General features: G+C 42.0%; 2 protein-coding genes across 8 annotated transcripts in view; one reads left to right on the top strand and one right to left on the bottom strand.

Moving 5' to 3' along the window:
- The window catches only part of LOC133475735 (SH2 domain-containing protein 3C-like), a 30,685-nt gene extending 15,008 nt beyond the window's left edge, over positions 1 to 15,677 (bottom strand). Inside the window, exons 1-6 of one of the 7 annotated variants that reach the window (XM_061769063.1) lie at positions 14,442 to 15,677; positions 11,280 to 11,774; positions 9,798 to 9,837; positions 9,284 to 9,607; positions 8,619 to 8,971; positions 6,963 to 7,036 (exon numbers count right to left, since the gene is read on the bottom strand). In XM_061769063.1, the coding sequence (XP_061625047.1) occupies positions 6,963 to 7,036; positions 8,619 to 8,971; positions 9,284 to 9,607; positions 9,798 to 9,837; positions 11,280 to 11,774; positions 14,442 to 14,488 (1,333 nt within the window). In that variant the 5' untranslated portion in view covers positions 14,489 to 15,677. Of the gene's footprint in view, positions 1 to 6,962; positions 7,037 to 8,618; positions 8,972 to 9,283; positions 9,608 to 9,797; positions 9,838 to 11,279; positions 14,278 to 14,441 lie in introns of those variants that run through there. The other 6 variants (XM_061769068.1, XM_061769067.1, XM_061769065.1 and 3 more) reach the window with 6 other exon arrangements.
- On the top strand, positions 35 to 6,225 carry LOC133475756 (UDP-glucuronosyltransferase 2A1-like). Its single transcript, XM_061769141.1, has 2 exons — positions 35 to 130; positions 4,021 to 6,225. Exons 1-2 carry the CDS (start codon positions 110 to 112, stop codon positions 5,617 to 5,619), a joined length of 1,620 nt encoding a protein of 539 aa, XP_061625125.1. The 5' UTR covers positions 35 to 109; the 3' UTR covers positions 5,620 to 6,225.
- Positions 15,678 to 18,661: the final 2,984 nt, after the last annotated feature.

The raw sequence follows: 18,661 nt of genomic DNA, 5'->3' as shown, positions 1-18,661 counted from the left end.
TCTACAATTGGCACTTATGTAATACGGGTCATGTGGCCAGTGTAAAAAGTGAAGTGAGTTGGGCTTTCTGCTGGTAACGTCCATTCGATCCACAAAGGCCATCGTGTGCATGCACACACGCTCGTTCTCGGTAAGTCAAACAATCTTTTCGCTGTACACCAGTTAAATGTGGAAGGAACTCTGTGGCTTCCAGATGTTTCCCCTTTTATACCAGTTCTGCTTTAAAGTTTGTTGTTGTTGTTTGTTTGACAAAATGTATCAAAAAAATCTGGGTTTTTTGTCAGGACAAGTGTTTTAAATCATCCTGTTCATGCATGTGTTAGAATCAGTGATTACATGCAATGTACAATTCCTCTTGAACATTAAAAAAAAAAAAAAAAAAAAAAAAAAAAAAACATTTTTGGGAGGCATCAATATTTTTTTCAAGTGTCAAATTGTCGGCCTTTTAAAATGTTCACAAACTATTTTATAATTTAATTCTGAAACTTTCACGAAAAAATACAAGGATAATAAATTTCTTATCTCATATTTTACTTCTTAATTTTGTAAAAAAAATAAAAAAGTCTACAAATCAAGACAATCTTTTATTTCATATTCTTCTTCGTCTTTATAATCATCTTTTGCTCCCATATCCCCAAAACATGCATGGTAGCTTAATTGAAGACCCTAAATTGTCCGTTGGTGTGAATGTGAGTGCGAATGGCTGTTTGTTTAAATGTGCCCTGCAATTGGCTGGCGACTAGTTCAGGGTGTACCACGCCTCTCGCCCGCAGTCAGCTGGGATAGGCTCCAGCACGCCTGCGACCCTTGTGAGGAGAAGCGGTACAATGGAGGGATGGATGTATTATTTATGTATTGATGTATTATTATTATTATTAATCCATCCATTTTCTGTATAGACTTCTATTATTATTCTTATATATTTCTTCATTTTTAAATACATTTTTAATGTGGTAATATCATTATTCATATTTATTTGTATTTATGTATTATATTTATTTTAAATATGTTATGATCTATAACATATAATTAAAATATATATTATGTGTATTATTATTTATATAAAGACAGATATCAATCAATCCATTTCCCCTACCGCTTATCCTCATTCGGGTCGTGTGTGTGCTGGGGCCTATCTTTGGGCAAGAGGCGGGGTACACCCTAAACTAGTCGCCAGCCAATCGCAGGGCACATATAAACAAACAACCATTCGCACTCACATTCACACCTATGTGCAATTTAGAGTCTTCAATCAACCTACCACGCATGTTTTTGGGACGTGGGAGGAAACCGGAGTACCTGGAGAAAACCCAAGCAGGCACGGGGAGAACATGCAAACTCCACACAGATTTGAACCTGGGTCCTCAGAACTGAGGCAGATGTACTAACCAGTCGTCCAATATTGCACCTAAATACAGATATTTAATTATTCATTATTACATGCATGTGTTGATTTTAAAAAAAATATTTGTTTAATATCATTATTTGTATTGCATTTATGTTTATTTATAATAATATGTATATCTCTTAACAGGCAACGTGAACGTTCTAAGGTATATTACCTTAAGTTTGGAGTGTAACTCCTTTGTCACTCATGAACATGTGACTGCTGCTAATTACTATTAGTGACATCAATGACCTGGGCGGCTCTCTGACCTTCACACCCTGGTAATAGGTTAGGCTTGGGCCCTCGATAAAGGGTTAGGCTCTGGGCTGTGGTGTAATGTGAGAGGAGCGTGAAAAGGAAAACAACTCGGAGAGGCCTTGTGGGATCTCGTGCCTTGCAATTCCCTCCCATTGTTATCGTTGCGCAATCGGGAAGTTATGCAATTAAAAATACAAGGAATTACAGTGGAACATGTGTGTGTGTGTGTGTGTGCGCATGTGTGTGCACGTGCATGTGTGTGCAGTTCACTGCAGTATATACTACAGGTAGGATGGTGTAAATTGCGTGACATCATAGCACCAGGATAGCGTCAAACACGACAATTCCTTAAATAAATAAGATGGAAAAAAGCATATCTTCCCCTCCCTATTTTACTGTACTGAAAAACACTAAAGTGAACCAAATCATACTTGACCATACTGAATTGTGCTGTACCAAATCGTACTGCACTGTAACCGTAACTCTCATATCGTATTGTATTGTATTGAACCACACTGGACTATAAAGTACCAAATTTAACCCACATTGTACAGAATCGTACAGAACCCATATACTGAAACAAACCGTACCATAATAACCCATGCCAAATTGTAGAGATTCCGCACTGAACTGAATCCAGAGATGCCCACCCCTATCATCACCTCTCAGTAACATTCTGTATATTTTGTTACAAACATTTTGATTTTGTCAGGAACATTTGCCTCTCAGCCAAAACAAACATACGCCACCAGAAAAATTCTGAACAATGCTAATATTTCCTTTAGATTTCCCCCCCCCTTTGGATCATTTTGAGTGACAAAATATTGACATGTTATTTGTTTAACTTACTTTTAATTTTACTTACTTTACTTTTAATAGCACTAAACTGCTAAATATGCAATAATGTAGTGACCGTTTTATTTACAAGATGATACATTGCAAGAAATAGCAAGTTATATGGTCCTTTTGTAAAATTTATTTTTAAAATACTAAATCAAATAAGATATAATCTAATTTTGAGAACATTTATTGTGCATATCTCAAAAGTCAAAATCAAAACTCAGCCCTTCGCAACGCACAGGCTATAAAATTTGTATTCGTGTACATGCTGGTTGTGAATATGTGCTCGCTAGCTCACGCTCTGGAAAACTTCAAGTTACTTAAATGCGCATGTCGTCTTGTCCTCTCTGGATTGCAGACTATTTTTGACTTCTACAAAATGTCAGAACACATGGCAACTGCCCACAAAAAAAATATGGCCAAATTGGAACACTAATGTCGGGACACATGGCAACTGCCTACAACAAAATACGGCTAAATCGTAACACTTGGGATCTCTGTAAACTGAACTCTACCTAACCTTACTGAACCGTATACTACAGAAACGTACCAAACTGCACTGAATCAAACCATAACAAAATGTAACAAAACGCAACTAACTGTACAAAATCGTACAACACGATAACGAATTGTACTGAATCATACCAAATGGCACTGAACCATACCGTAACGTCCATCCATCCATTTTCCGAGCCGCTTCTCCTCACTAGGGTCGCGTGCGTGCTGGAGCCTATCCCAGCTGTCATCGGGCAGGAGGCGGGGTACACCCTGAACTGGTTGCCAGCCAATCGCAGGGCACATAGGAACAAACAACCATTCGCACTCACAGTCATGCCTACGGGCAATTTAGAGTCTCCAATTCATGCATGTTTTTTGGGATGTGGGAGGAAACCGGAGTGCCCGGAGAAAACCCACGCAGGCACGGGGAGAACATGCAAACTCCACACAGGTGGGGCCAGGGATTGAACCCGGGTCCTCAGAACTGTGAGGCTGACGCTCTAACCAGTCGGCCACCGTGCCGTCATACCGTAACGTATCGTAGAGAATTGGACCAAACTGTTATGAATCAAACCGTACTGAACCGTACAGAAACATACACAACCATATTGTAAAGTGTTTCACCAAACCCTGTTGTACAGAATCAAATCAAACCATACCGAACTGTTTCGTACAGAATCCTACCCAACAGAATCATACTGAACCACATCGGACAGAATCGTACCAAACCGTATCATATAGAATTGCACAAAACTACTGAACCAAACTATACTGAACCGTACAGAATAGTTCAAAATTATATCAAACCAGACCAGAACCGTAACATACACATACACATACACAATCAAAATCTTACAAAATCTTATAGAACCGTAATTATATCGAACTGTACCAAACCATAACTTACTAAATCCTACTGAACCGTACCAGCTGACTGGCATGATGGCTTTTGAGTTTAAGTTTGTGACATTTGCCAAAAAGCAGCAGTGATTTTCTGACTAATATAATTGAATTTAATCCCAACATCGTTTCTACAGGATCCCGCCGCAGACATGTTCCAGCCAACGCTGCTGACGCTGGTGACGCTGATCTACGCGTTTAGTGGTGGCGTGGCAGGTGGAAAGATCCTGGTCTTCCCCATTGACGGCAGCCACTGGATCAACATGAAGGTCCTGATCGAGGAGCTACACGCCCGTGGCCACGACATCACCGTGGTGCGGCCCTCTGACAGCTGGTACATCAAACCCGAGTCGCAGCTCTACAAAACCATCACCCTGCACTTCTCAAGCGGGTTTGACGAGATCAGCTTCGGTTCCTTCGTCACCAGCATGCTCCACATGCAGCGGGAAGGCGCCTCCTTGTGGAAGCGGCTGGCGCTGGAGTACGAGGTGGTCAACCAATTCTACTACATAAACCAGCATGTAGTGGACATGTTGGCCAATGTGTTCGAGGACCAGGAGATGATGCGAAACCTACAGGAAGCCAACTACGAGGTGGTCCTCGCCGACCCAGCGATGGGTGGTGGCGTCTTGCTGGCTCGCCGTCTTGGTCTCCCCCTGGTGTTGAACGTCCGCTGGACTGTCCAGGGGGAGGCGCATCTGGCCATCGCGCCCACGCCCTTGTCTTATGTCCCCATTCCGGGAGCCAAGCTGACAGATAAAATGACATTCGGGGAGCGTCTCAAAAACGTCATGTACTACTTGTTCACGCGTTGGCAGGTTTGGTACGTGTCCGATGCCATCTACAAACCCTTTGTCCACCGGTACTTTGGCCCGGACATACACTACATGGAACTCTTCCAGTCAGCGGACATCTGGCTGATGAGGAACGACTTCACTTTCGAGTTCCCGCGGCCCACCATGCCCAACGTGGTCTACATGTCTGGGTTCCAGTGCAAGCCGGCCCGGCCACTCCCCGCCGAGCTGGAGGACTTTGTGCAGAGTTCTGGGGAGCACGGCGTGGTAGTGATGACTCTGGGAACCCTTGTGGCAGAACTCCCCGAGGATATCACCAATGGAATCGCTGCCGCCTTCGCCCGACTCCCCCAGAAGGTGATCTGGAGACACCAGGGTAAGCGTCCATCCACCCTTGGAAACAACACGCTTCTCCTGGACTGGCTTCCACAGAATGACCTCCTGGGCCACGCTAAAACCAGAGTTTTTGTAGCGCACGGCGGCACCAACGGCATCCAGGAGGCCATCTACCATGGTGTACCCCTGGTGGGCCTCCCGCTCATGTTCGATCAGCACGACAACTTCTTCCGGATGGAGGCCAGGGGGGTAGCCAAGGTGCTGGACATTGCCACGGTGAACCAGGAGAACTTCCTGGAGGCCATACAGACGGTTATTCACCAACCGTCGTACGGCACCAAGATGCATCGGTTGTCAGTTTTGCACCGAGACCAGCCAATCCCGCCTCTGCAACGTGCCGTCTTCTGGATCGAGTTCGTCATGAGGCACAAGGGGGCACCGCACCTGAGGACCGACTCATACAAGATGTCCACTGTCCAGTACTATTGCTTGGACGTAGCAGCCTTCCTGATGGCCGTGATCTTAACGGTTGCTGCCATCTGTGTGATGGTGCTGAAGTTCATATGGCGATGTTTGTTTTACAGAAGCAAGCTGAAAAAAGAATGATACCCCCACTCTTCCCTCTTTTCTTCTTTTTGTTTGCTTTGATTTTTATGGGCTGAAATATGTGCCACCAGAAACAGAATTTGAATCATTTATATTTGAATTCAAATTGCCTAACTAAAAATTAATTTCAATTAACTGAATGTGAATTGGGAAGACTGCAGGTGAAAATTTATAGATTTTAATTTTCATTGAGGATCACATAATCGTACGTTCATTTTCAAGTTTATTGGGCTTCAGTTCCAAACTGATAAATACAATTTCAAAATATACTATTCAGATTCAGGTTTTCAATGCAATGATTGAAATTAAACAATACAAATTCAAATTATGTAATTAAAATGATTTTTAATGCAATTATTCAAGTTTAGCAATTCAAAGTAAAATATAAACGATTCAAATTCTGTTTCTAGTGGCACATATTTTAGCCCATAGATTTGTTATTTTAGTTATTTGTACTTCTGCTTTCCTCGGAAAAAATCATGTCATTTAAAAAAAATTATTAAACCTCAAAAAATATTACTGGACAAATGTACCCATTTCAAAGTTTAAAAATTGAGAGAAGAAAAATCAATTCATGAATTAAAAAAAATCTTTCTTGGACCTATATTTGTTTTATTCTTTCTTCAATTTTTTTTTAAAAATTTGTTGTATACTGTCAAATTTACTAAAAAATGCATATTGACCTATTTCATAGTTTAGAAATCAAGAAAATACAACACTATACAATGTAACAAAGAACAGCCCGATTTTCATTCTTTTCTTTTTTTTGTATTACAAATAGATTTTATTTAATTAAAAACTTTTAAAATAAGGTTACTGTACCATTTCTTTCATGGCCCTATTTTTGTTCTTATAATTCTTTGTATATGTTTACATACATATTTTTTTAAATATATATTTTTTATTTGCTTTATAAGGTCAAATTACTAAAACATGCAGCAGGTCAAAGAGACACAATATAAAGTAAAAAAAAAAGAAAAGAAATTTATATAAAAAAAGAAAAATCAGAAGAAATATTCTAGAAAGGGGTATAAAACTAAAATAAGATTAAGAAGTTGTCCATGGCCTTATTTTTGTTCGGTTTTTCTTTGTATTATACACACACAGTATATTTTTTCATATTTTGAATTAGTTTTACAATGTTCAAGTGACTAAAACATGCGATGGGTCATACTGACCAGTTACAAAGTTTAAAAATTAAGAAAAAGTATTTTTTTAAATGTACATTTTTTTCTTTAATAAAAATTATTCGATGACCCTATTTTCAGTCTTTTTTCTCTGCATTAAATGGGATTGACTGACAGATGAATCTCATATGATACGATGCCGTGCATGGAACTCACTGATGTCACTGATGTCATCAGTGGAGGAAGAACGCTCAGGTTGGTGATGGTCTCGCCAGAGCAAAGATGAGGGACTGCATGCAGAGAGAAGATCATGAGTAACCAAAATGTGCCTAAAATGACCACTTCAAACACTCAATAGCTGAGGTCCCGTGTGTTTTTTTACGGCATGATTTCTTTTTTGTGGGTCTATTCGTAATAGACATGACTACCAAATGTCAGGTTGCTAAGTGAAACAGGTTTAGGGGAATGAAATTAAAATATCAATACAACCCCAATTCCAATGAAGTTTGGACGCTGTGTTAAACATAAATAAAAACAGAATACAAAGATTTGCAAATCATGTTCAACCTATATTTAATTGAATACACTACAAAGACAAGACATTTAATGTTCAAACTGCTAAACTTTATTGTTTTTCGCAAATAATCATAAACTTAGAATTTTATGGCTGCAACATGTTCCAAAAAAGCTGGGACAGGTGGCAAAAAAGACTGAGAAAGTTGAGGAATGCTCATCAAACACCTGTTTGGAACATCCCACGGGTGAACAGGCTAATTGGGAACAGGTGGGTGCCATGATTGGGTATAAAAGGAGCTTCCCTGAATTGCTCAGTCATTCACGAGCAAAGATGGGGCGAGGTTCACCTCTTTGTGAACAAGTGTGTGAGAAAATAGTCGAACAGTTTAAGGACAATGTTCCTCAATGTACAATTGCAAGGAATTTCGGGATTTCATCCTCTACAGTCCATAATATCATCAAAAGGTTTAAAGAATCTGGAGAAATCACTGCATGTAAGCGGCGAGGCCGAAAAACAACATTGAATGCCCGTGACCTTCGATCCCTCAGGCGGCAATGCATCAAAAACTGACATCAATGTGTAAAGGATATCACCACAGGGGCTCAGGAACACTTCAGACAACCAATGTCAGTAAATACAGTTCAGCGCTACATCCGTAAGTACAACTTGAAACTCTACTATGCAAAGCAAAAGCCATTTATCAGCAACACCCAGAAACGCCGCCGGCCTCTCTGGGCCCGAGCTCATCTAAGATGGACTGACACAAAGTGGAAAAGTGTGTGTGGTCCGACGAGTCCACATTTCAAATTGTTTTTGGAAATTGTGGACGTCGTGTCCTCCGGGCCAAAGAGGAAAAGGACCATCCGGACTGTTATGGACGCAAAGTTCAAAAGCCAGCATCTGTGATGGTATGGGGGTGTGTTAGTGCCAATCTATTCATACTCTTGTGGGCGGTGTGGTGCAGAGAATAAGAGTACACCCTCCAACCAGAGTGTTCCTGGGCAAGACACTTAATCCACATTCCCTACGAATGAATATGGTTGGATGTTTGGTGGTGGTCGGAGGTGCCATAGGCGTAGAATGGCAGCCATGCTTCCGTCAGACTGGCCCAGGGCATCTGTGGCTACACAAATAACTTACCACCAGGAGGTTGTGACTGAGGTGTGAAATCGTAACGCGTCTTGGAGTGCACAGAAAAGCACTACATAAGTGCAATGCATCATTACTATTATTATTATTCATGATAGACATTCTTACCTAATTTCACGTTACTAGGTCAAACTGGCTTCAGGGGCTGAATTTTAAAAAGGAATTTCCAGGAGTCATGGATCCCTAGAAATGACCGAATTACAAACCTTTTGGGGCAGACCTCCTCTGCCTGGCTCGTGGTACGCTGGCATGGCGGCGGACCAAACACTTTCTCCAGGTAGCATAGTGGCACCGTCCTGTTGACCGGCCGGTGAATCCTGGCTGTGCTCCGGCGGGTCAGCGGTCCCCTGCTACCCGTGTAGAAGCGCACCATCGCAGGCAGTGAATCGAACACCTCCTGGTCCAGGCTGTAGTGAACCTCGTAGCGCACCACCGTGGCCTGGACAGGGAAGTGAGTGGTCTTCTGGTCCCAGCGGGCCGTCAGAACAAAGTCGCCTGGGCTGGACTCGGAGTCCCGGATGAGGAAGTCGCCCTTGTTCACCACCAGGCTCTCGGACACCTGAGGAGACAAGTGTGTGTTTACTTCTTAAAATGTGGTTGATGACCACTTTAAGTGCAGCGAAGTAGAGAGAGTTGAGTATAATATTGCAGCGTCCGAGCGCAATGGATGAGAGATTTACCTCTCTGCTATTGGTTGCTGGTAACGAGACTGATTTTACTTAAGGGAAGACTGAGGGCAAAGGGTAGCAAAGTGGAAACAGTGGAGTATAATTCTATAGCATTCAGCCCTGAGGTACAACAAGAGGCAACTGTTTCTTGACCACGACAAAGAGAAACTCAATTTATTGTAGAGACTGCGTGGTCATCTTACCTGTCCCGGGATGGGTCCGTGATACCAGGCGTGACTCTTCAGGTTGGCTGCGCTCAGCTTCAGTTCCTCCTGAAGCTGCTTCTCCAGCCACAACTTCTTGTCCTTAGAGAACTTGGAGGACATCATAGTGAGTAAACCGACACTCAACCACACAACCACCAGAAGCAGCTCTCTTCTGGACCCACAGTTGGCATCCACACTGGGTGTACGGGGTGGATGCCAATGGGGCCTCAATAGGCAGAGCCTCCACACTGGAGTATTGGCCTGGTCGCCGCGGCAACGTGATTGAGGAAAGGGGACATCACTCAGGGAGGCTTTTGTGTCCTTACACACATACACAGACAGACATGCACACACATGCACACATGCACACACGCACACAGTGTTGTTGTTCTCATGTCCTTCACCCCTCTGTGCTTTGTTGTAAAGTGTGTATGTGTGTGTGTGTGTGATTGTGTGTGTCACTGCTACCACCGTACGAGTCAAGAGGAATAAAAAGCCAGATAACTCTCACCTTGACGTATTCGCTGCCCTCATCAGTCGTGTCACTCGGACTGAAAATAAACAGAAATAAAATAAAAAGGTTATTATGTGTCCATCCATCCATCCATTTTCTGAGCCGCTTCTCCTCACTACGGTCGCGGGCGTGCTGGACCCTATCCCAGCTGTCATCGGGCAGGAGGCGGGGTACACCCTGAACTGGTTGCCAGCCAATCGCAGGGCACATAGGAACAAACAACCATTCGGACTCTTGCCTACGGGCAATTTAGAGTCTCCAATTCATGCATGTTTTTGGGATGTGGGAGGAAACCGGAGTGCCCGGAAAAACCCACGCAGGCACGGGGAGAACATGCAAACTCCACACAGGCGGGGCCGGGGATTGAACCCAGGTCCTCAGAACTGTGAGGCTGACGCTCTAACCAGTCGGCCACCGTGCCGCCTATTATGTGTCTCACATGTTAAAAAAAAATAAAAAATAAAAAATACGACCTTTTACCATTTGTAAAAACTGACATGCTTGTGTCACAAGTGCTCATTTGTGATTTAACTTCCTTGGGGGAACATCCAACACAGGAAGTCCCCCAAGTAGCATTCATTTTACAACACTTCCTCATTCTTATGGAACACACATAACACTCACACACACACACACACACACACACAGACACACACACACACACACACACACACACAGATACAGCTGTGCTCCCATGTTAGCAAGAACAGATGTGAAGTCCATGAGAAAGAAGTCTCATTTAGTGAGTGGCTTTGTTATTGAATCATTCTTTTTTTTTTTACTTAATAGAGTTGTAATAATGGAAGTGAGCGAGTGAATCTTTAGTTATTAAGGTTTTCAGTTTGTTAGTGAGTGAATGTGTTCCAAAATTTGTTAGCCAGTAAGTTTTTTTTTAGGTATTTGTTAAATGAATGAGTGAGTCGGTTAGTTGGTTTGTGGGTGAGTTAGTTGACGAGTTAATTAGTGAGATATAATGTTTTCTTATTTATTAAGCAAGTTAGTTAGTGAATGGACAAGTTAGTTAACTAGTTAGTTAGCTTGTAAGTTTATTTATTTGTTGAATGAGTGTGTTAGTTAGTTAGCTGTGTTTTTGTTGTATTTGTTCAGTGAGTTATTTACTGTGTTAGTGAATAATTTATTGAGTGAATTTAGTAAGCGAGTTATCAAAGATATTTATTTGGTTAGTTACTGAGTTAGTTGTCTGTTTATTTAGTTAGTCAGCAAATTAGTTTCTGAGTGTCTGAGTTATTTACTTTTTGGATTATTGAGTTTTTTTTATTGCGTGAGTATATTTAGTGAGTAATTTATTGAGTTAGTAAGTGAGTCATTTATTGAGCTAGTTAGTTTTCTGAACTGAATTAGGTCTAATAAGTATGTTGTTTTGTTCAGTGTACGTATCAAAAAAGGTTCCAATGGTTATCTCTGTGGAAAAACTAAATAATAATAATAATAATAGTAATAATAATGATAAACGTTCACCTGTGCAAGTGTTCCACTTCCTGCAAGGTCTTTGTGGTTTTGTGCGTGCGAACCGCATCGGTTACGGCATCCATGTGCACGTACAAGTCCTGTGGAGCCGGAGTAATTTTGTAAACGTCCAATGCAGCCGGAGCACCTTTGTACATGTCCTGCGGAGCCGGAGCACCTTGGTACCCGTCCGGTGGAGCCGGCGCACAGCTGGGCCACTCCAGAGTGTTGAGGCTTAAGCTGGACAGAGCGGTGAGCAGGGGGGAGTCCCGCACATGGTCTGCCGCCGTGGCCTGCTCCCACTCTTCCTCCTCCTCCATGTTTATCCGGCTCTGCTGCCTGTCTCTGCAAGGCACCGTTCCCACGTGGGTGTACATGGCACCGGAGCGGGCGTAGCCCCACGGCTGGGGGCCGGCCTCCTTGTCATCAGCGGCCCAGGTCCTGCTCCCATCCTGCGGTGAGGCGGCGGGAGGGAGAGGTTGGACGGGCTCCCCAACCATCCGGAGGCTGCGATTTGGGAAGATAAGATTGTGAGCCGAGACAGTTTTTTTACAGGCAACTTCTATTGTTTTGACTGGATTATGAAAAGTCATTCTGCTAATTTCTATTGGGGAAGGTGGCAGTTTTCATGGATAACAAACATAGGACATGATGTGCCTGTGAGTTACTGAACATGCCGGGATTTCTAGACATTCTGTTGATTTCTATTGTACAAGGGGAATAATTATCATTAATGACTGGCGAGAGGTGCGATCATATAAATCATATGATTTAATGCGCCTGTGGATGAATTTGTTTTTACTGGATTATTTCAGTCAGTCTGTTGATTTCTATTGTGTAAAGTGCCGGATATCATAGATAACTGGCGAGAGAAGCGATCACATTAGTCATATGACATATATATTGAAGCCACATCTGTGTTTACTGGATTCTTTCTGGTCATTCTGGTGATTTGTATTGTGTAAGCTGGCCAGTTATCATGAATAACAATTATATCAATTTCACACATACATGCATTTGCCTGCAAATTACTGAGCGTGCTGCAGATCTTATTTGACGAGCTAATTTCTCTTGTTGTGTTGATTTCTATTGTTTAAGGTGGCAGTACAAATAACAATCATATCATATCATGATACAATGTACACATCGTGTAGGATGTGTACATTGTGTGCGATTATGTGCTCATGCGTAACCGTGCGTATTGTCGTTGTATCGATTTTTATTGTGCAAGGTGGAGAAAACAAAGAAAAGAGAAAACACACAACTTGTGTGTGGGAGACATCCTAGGAATGTTGTTCTTCTCCTGATGGAAACTCTCATGGATTCTGTTCCCAAACTGCCCACCGCCAATGTTTGCTTTAACTTCCAACCCCTCTGGGGACCAATCACTCTGGGAAAACACGCAGGGATATTTTGGGCCTCACTTAAATTTAGATTTGCTAGACTTTGACGGAGGAAACACTAAAATAGAATAGACTTTATTGTCATAGTGTTGCACAAACAATAAAGCACAGTTTAGCAGCTCTCAGTTTAGCAACTAAAAGAATACCGGCACACCATATAGAGTACAACTTACTATATGTACGTATGTGTGTTTGTATGCATGTATGTATGTATGCATGTACATCCGTCCATCCATCCATTTTCTGAGCTGCTTATCCTCAGAAGGGCCGCGGGGGTCCTGGAGCCTATCCCAGCTATCTTCGGGCAGGAGGCGGGGTGAACTGGTTGCCAGCCAATCGCAGGACACATACAAACAAACAACCATCTGCACTCATATTCACACCGGGCAATTTAGAGTCCACAATTAACTTACCATGCATGTTTTTGGGATGTGGGAGGAAACCGGAGTGCCCGGAGAAAACCCACGCAGGCACGGGGAGAACATGCAAACGCCACACAGGCGTGTGCATACTTACAAGTTAGAACCATCCATCCATCCATTTTCTTTACCGCTTATCCTCACTAGGGTTGTGGGCGTGCTGGAGCCTATCCCAGCTGACTGACTCTGGGCGAGAGGCGGGGTACACCCTGAACTGGTCGCCAGCCAATCGCAGAGCAAATACAGTACTGTATAAACAAACAACCATTCACACTTACAGTGACATTCACACCTACGGACAATTTGGAATCACTCTCGCTCTCTCTATATTCCCTATACTCATATTGTATGCGTGTGTTTCGCGCGTGTGTGTGTGCTAGTGTACAAGCATTTGTGGGTCATTGTAAGCATTGCACAGTGGTGTTGTTGATTGAAAAGCCAAACAGTAAGTCAGTGTACAGTACATCCCCTCGTCTTCAACTAGATTTTTACCCACCAGACATCACTAAAGTCATTCATTTCAATCTTGAAAAGCGTGACAACCATCCATCCATCCATTTTCTGAGCCGCTTCTCCTCACTAGGGTCGCGGGCGTGCTGGAGCCTATCCCAGCTGTCATCGGGCAGGAGGCGGGGTACACCCTGAACTGGTTGCCAGCCAATCGCAGGGCACATAGAAACAAACAACCATTCGCAATCACAGTCATGCCTACGGGCAATTTAGAGTCTCCAATTCATGCATGTTTTTGGGATGTGGGAGGAAACCGGAGTGCCCGGAGAAAACCCACGCAGGCACGGGGAGAACATGCAAACTCCACACAGGCGGGGGCGGGGGTTCAACCCGGGTCCTCAGAACTGTGAGGCTGACGCGCTAACCAGTCGGCCACCGTGCCGCCAGCGTGACAACCCTTAAATCAATTAAATAATTCATATGATTATGAATATGATTACAATTATTGTCTAATGAACGTTTCAAAGTCAGCTTTACTGTCAAAACACCGGTATTTGATGAGCACTATATTAAGAATGACAGAAGATATAATGAGGCAAGTAACAATTCAAAATAGAAGAAAAATACAAAATAAGTTGATTAAAACATATTTCTATTTGGAGTGATACAAGTAACCTAACCCTATAGACAAACAATCATTCACACTCACACCTATGGGCAGAGTCTTCAATAAACCTACCATGCGTGTTTTTGGGATGTGGAAGGAAACCCGAGTACCCGGAGAAAACCCATATATATATATATATATATATATATATATATATATATATATATATATATTATATATTATATATATATATAATACAAATTCAAAAGGTAATATTCAGTGAAATCAAACTTACAATGTTTCTGTCTCTTCATGCCGGTTTCTATTCATACTACAGTACATTGTTTCTTCATCCACTGACAGAGATACACACACACACACACACACACACCCAAAAATACACTCACACACTCAAAGAATGAGTCTACTTCCCGTCACACACACCCTTAAGTTTGACTTGTTGGTGCAATCAGAGGGCGGGCGTTGCTCGGGCTTCATTTTCCTGTCACACGGACACACAGTTCTAGCTGCAGTTATAGTATGTATGTACGTATGTACCGTATGTAGTATATAGTAATACAGACATGTAGCCAGTTGTGTAGTTGTATAGTTATGCAGTGCCATGAAAATGTATTTGTCCCCTTCTCAAATTTTTTTTTCTTTGCATAGTTACCCCACTTTAATGTTTAAGATCATCAAACAAATGTAAATATCAGCCAAAGATAACCCAAGTAAACATAAAATGCAGTTTTTAAATGGTGATTTTATAAAGAAAAAAACCTATCCAAAGCTACCTGGCCCTTTGTGAAAGGTTAATGACCCCCTAAACCTAATAACTGGTTGGGCCCTTCTCAGCAGCAACAACTGAAATCAGGCATTTTCTATAACTGCCAATGAGTCTTTCAAACCTCTGTCGAGATATTTTGGGCCACTCTTCCTTGCAGAATTGTTTTAAATTCAGCAACATTGGAGAGTTTTCAAAAGCCTTTTTAGGGTCATGCCACAGCACAGTGATTCAAGTCCGGATTTTAACTAGGCAACTTCAAAACCTTCATTTGGTTTTTTATAAGCCATTCAGAAGTTGACTTGCTGGTGTGTGTTGGATCGTTGTCCTTTGGAAGAACCCAAGTGTCTTCTGGTAAAGGCCAAAATTCATGGTTCCATCAATAACAGCAAGTTGTCCAGCAGGCTCAGACCATCATACTACCACCACCATGTTTGACTGTTGGTATGATGTTCTTTTTCTGAAATGCTGCGTTACAGTGGGTACGGAAAGTTTTCAGACCCCCTTAAATTTTTCACTCTTTGTTATATTGCAGCCATTTGTTAAAATAATTTAAGTTCATTTTTTTCCTCATTAATGTACACACAGCACCCCATATTGGCAGAACAAATTTAATTGTTGGAATTTCTGCTGATTTATTAAAAAAGTAAAACTGAAATATCACACAGCCATACGTATTCAGACCCTTTGCTGCGACACTCATATTTAACTCAGGTGCTGTCCATTTCTTCTGATCATCCTTAAGGTGGTTCTACACATTCATTGGAGTCCAGCTGTGTTTGATTATACTGACTGGACTTGATTAGGAAAGCCACACACCTGTCTATATAAGACCTTACAGCTCACAGTGCATGTCAGAGCAAATGAGAATCATGAGGTCAAAGGAACTGCCTGAAGAGCTCAGAGACAGAATTGTGGAAAGGCACAGATCTGGCCAAGGTTACAAAAAGAATTCTGCTGCACTTAAGGTTCCTAAGAGCGCAGTGGCCTCCATAATCCTCAAATGGAAGACATTTCGTAAAGCTGACCGTCTGGCCAAACTGAGCAATTGGGGGAGAAGAGCCTTGGTGAGAGCGGTAAGGAAGAACCCAAAGATCACTGTGGCTGAGCTCCAGAGATGCAGTCGGGAGATGGGAGAAAGTTCTAGAAAGTCAACCATCGCTGCATCCCTCCACTAGTCGGGGCTTTATGGCAGAGTGGCCTGACGGAAGCCTCTCCTCAGTGAAAGACGCATGAAAGCCCGCATGGAGTTTGCTAAAAAAAACACCTGAAGGACTCCAAGATGGTGAGAAATAAGATTCTCTGGTCTGATGAGACCAAGATAGAACTTTTTGGCCTTAATTCTAACTGGTATGTGTGGAGAAAACCAGGCAATGCTCATCACCTGTCCAATACAGTCCCAACAGTGAAGCATGGTGGTGGCAGCATTATGCTGTGGGTTTGTTTTTCAGCTGCAGGGACAGGATGACTGGTTGCAATCGAAGGAAAGATGAATGCGGTCAAGTAGAGGGATATCCTGGACGAAAACCTTCCCCAGAATGCTCAGGACCTCAGACTGGGCCGAAGGTTCACCTTCCATCAAGACAATCACCCTAAGCACACAGCTAAAATACCGAAGGAGTGGCTTCAGAACAACTCCGTTTTGAATGGCCCAGCCAGAGCCCTGACTTAAACCCAATTGAGCATCTCTGGAAAGACCTGAACATGGCTGCCCACCAACGTTCACCATCCAACCTCACAGAACTGGAGAGGATCTGCAAGGAGGAATGGCAGTGTGGATCCCCAAATCCAGGTGTGAAAAACTTGTTGCATCATTCCCAAAAAGAGTCATGGCTGGATGACCTTAAAAGGGTGCTTCTACTAAATACTGAGCAAAGGGTCTGAATACTTATGGCTATGTGATATTTCAGTTTTTCTTTTTTAATAAATCTGCAAAAAATTCAACAATTCAATTTTTTTCTGTCAATATGGGGTGATGTGTGTACATTAATGTGGACAAAATTAACAAATGATTTTAGCAAATGGCTACAATATAAAAAAGAGTGAAAAATGTAAGGGGGTCTGAATACTTTCCGTACCCACTGTACATTTACGCCAGATGTAACGAGGCACACACACTTCTAAAAAGTTAAACCTTTGTCTCATTAGTCATAGATTATTCTTGAAAGGTCGTGGGAATTATTCAGATGTTTTTTTTTGTGAAAGTAAGACGAGTGTTTCTGTTCTTTTTGGTCAGCAGCGGTTTTTGCCTTGGAACTCTGCCGTGAATGCTATTTTGCCCACTCTCTTCTTTCTTGTTCAGTCATAAACACAGACACAAACTGCAGTTCTTTAGATGTTGTCCTTGGTTCCTTTATGACCTCTTGGGTGAGCTGTGGTTTTGGGGTTGTTTTTGTCGGGCAGCAACTCCTAGAAAGGTTCGCCACTGTTCCATGTTTTCTCCATTTGTGGATTATGGCTCTCAATGTGGTTAGCTGGAGTCCTAAAGCTTTTTAACTTTGAAACCCTTTCCAGACTGATAGATGTCAATTACTTTTTTCTCTTCTGTTCTTGAATTTCTTTGGATCATGGCATTTTGAAAGTCTAAACACCCCCGTTCAAATGCCACTAATTTTTGTGATATAAAAAAATGTGACGCAGATAAATAATTTAAAAACTTTCACTATCAATATGACTCATAAAGTGTAAAACAATCTATTTGAGAGGGGAAGTAAAAAGAAACAAGTTAACTAATGTGGTTGCACAAGTGTGCACACCCTCCTATAACAGGAGATGTAACTGTTTGGAATTAACCAATCACATTCAAACTCATGTAAATGGGAGTCACTAAATTGCCACAATATCAAGTGCCTCTGATTAACCCCAAATAAAATGAAGCGGTTCTAGCACGCTTTTGCTGATGTTTTTTGTTGTTGTTGTTTTTTTGCCTTAAAGCAGAATCTTGAAGGTTTGGTGCTAACACTGACTGCTATTGCAAACTGTTTATAATTTCCTCCACTTTGTGGGAGGCCTCAGTTCCAACTGAAGAACAACAACACCAAAGAGTGATGCTGCTACCTCCATGCTTCACTGTAGGTATGGTGTTCTATTTGTGATTGTTACGGTCCAACAAAAGATGTCATGTTTTATTTGTACTTAATTGTTTATGTATTCATGTACAGTACATTCTGTAGCTGCATATATTGTCATGCATGCCATGTTGTATACTGTATGTAGTTGTGCATGTAGTCATTGATGTACCGGTTAGAAAGGACATAGTCGTTTTTCTGTTCATGCTTTCATGTCTGTATATACTGTAAACAAAGTTGCATATATACAGATGGATGCATTCAGAGTCTTGACGTTGAGATATAAGATATAATCTTTCACAGCATCTTTTGCAACTTTGCAACTTTTTCCTGTTTTTGAGAAACGATGATAGTATCATCAAATTGTGCTCACTTTAGAGGTCACATACCACACAACCACACGCAACAACTGCGGCTGCAGGCTGTGACCCACTTCTTTCTTTCCTTCTATTGAGTGTGTGCGTCTAACAGAAATCTTACTATGTAGTGACACTACATGACGACAGAAGATATGGTACCAACCAGGTCTTTCTTACTGAGCTACTCAACTGTTTTTAATTCACAATCATCAAACTAGTGTGTTTTCACACTGTGGGGAGATGACTTTTGGACTGTTGAAGATAAGTACTGAAATCATGTGCAACGACTGAGGAAAATATAGTA

This window comes from Phyllopteryx taeniolatus, chromosome 3 (assembly GCF_024500385.1).
Source record: "Phyllopteryx taeniolatus isolate TA_2022b chromosome 3, UOR_Ptae_1.2, whole genome shotgun sequence".
NCBI lineage: Eukaryota > Metazoa > Chordata > Actinopteri > Syngnathiformes > Syngnathidae > Phyllopteryx > Phyllopteryx taeniolatus.
The sequence above is the reverse complement of the archived record's forward strand: the minus strand, read 5'-3'. Positions and strand labels throughout refer to the sequence as shown.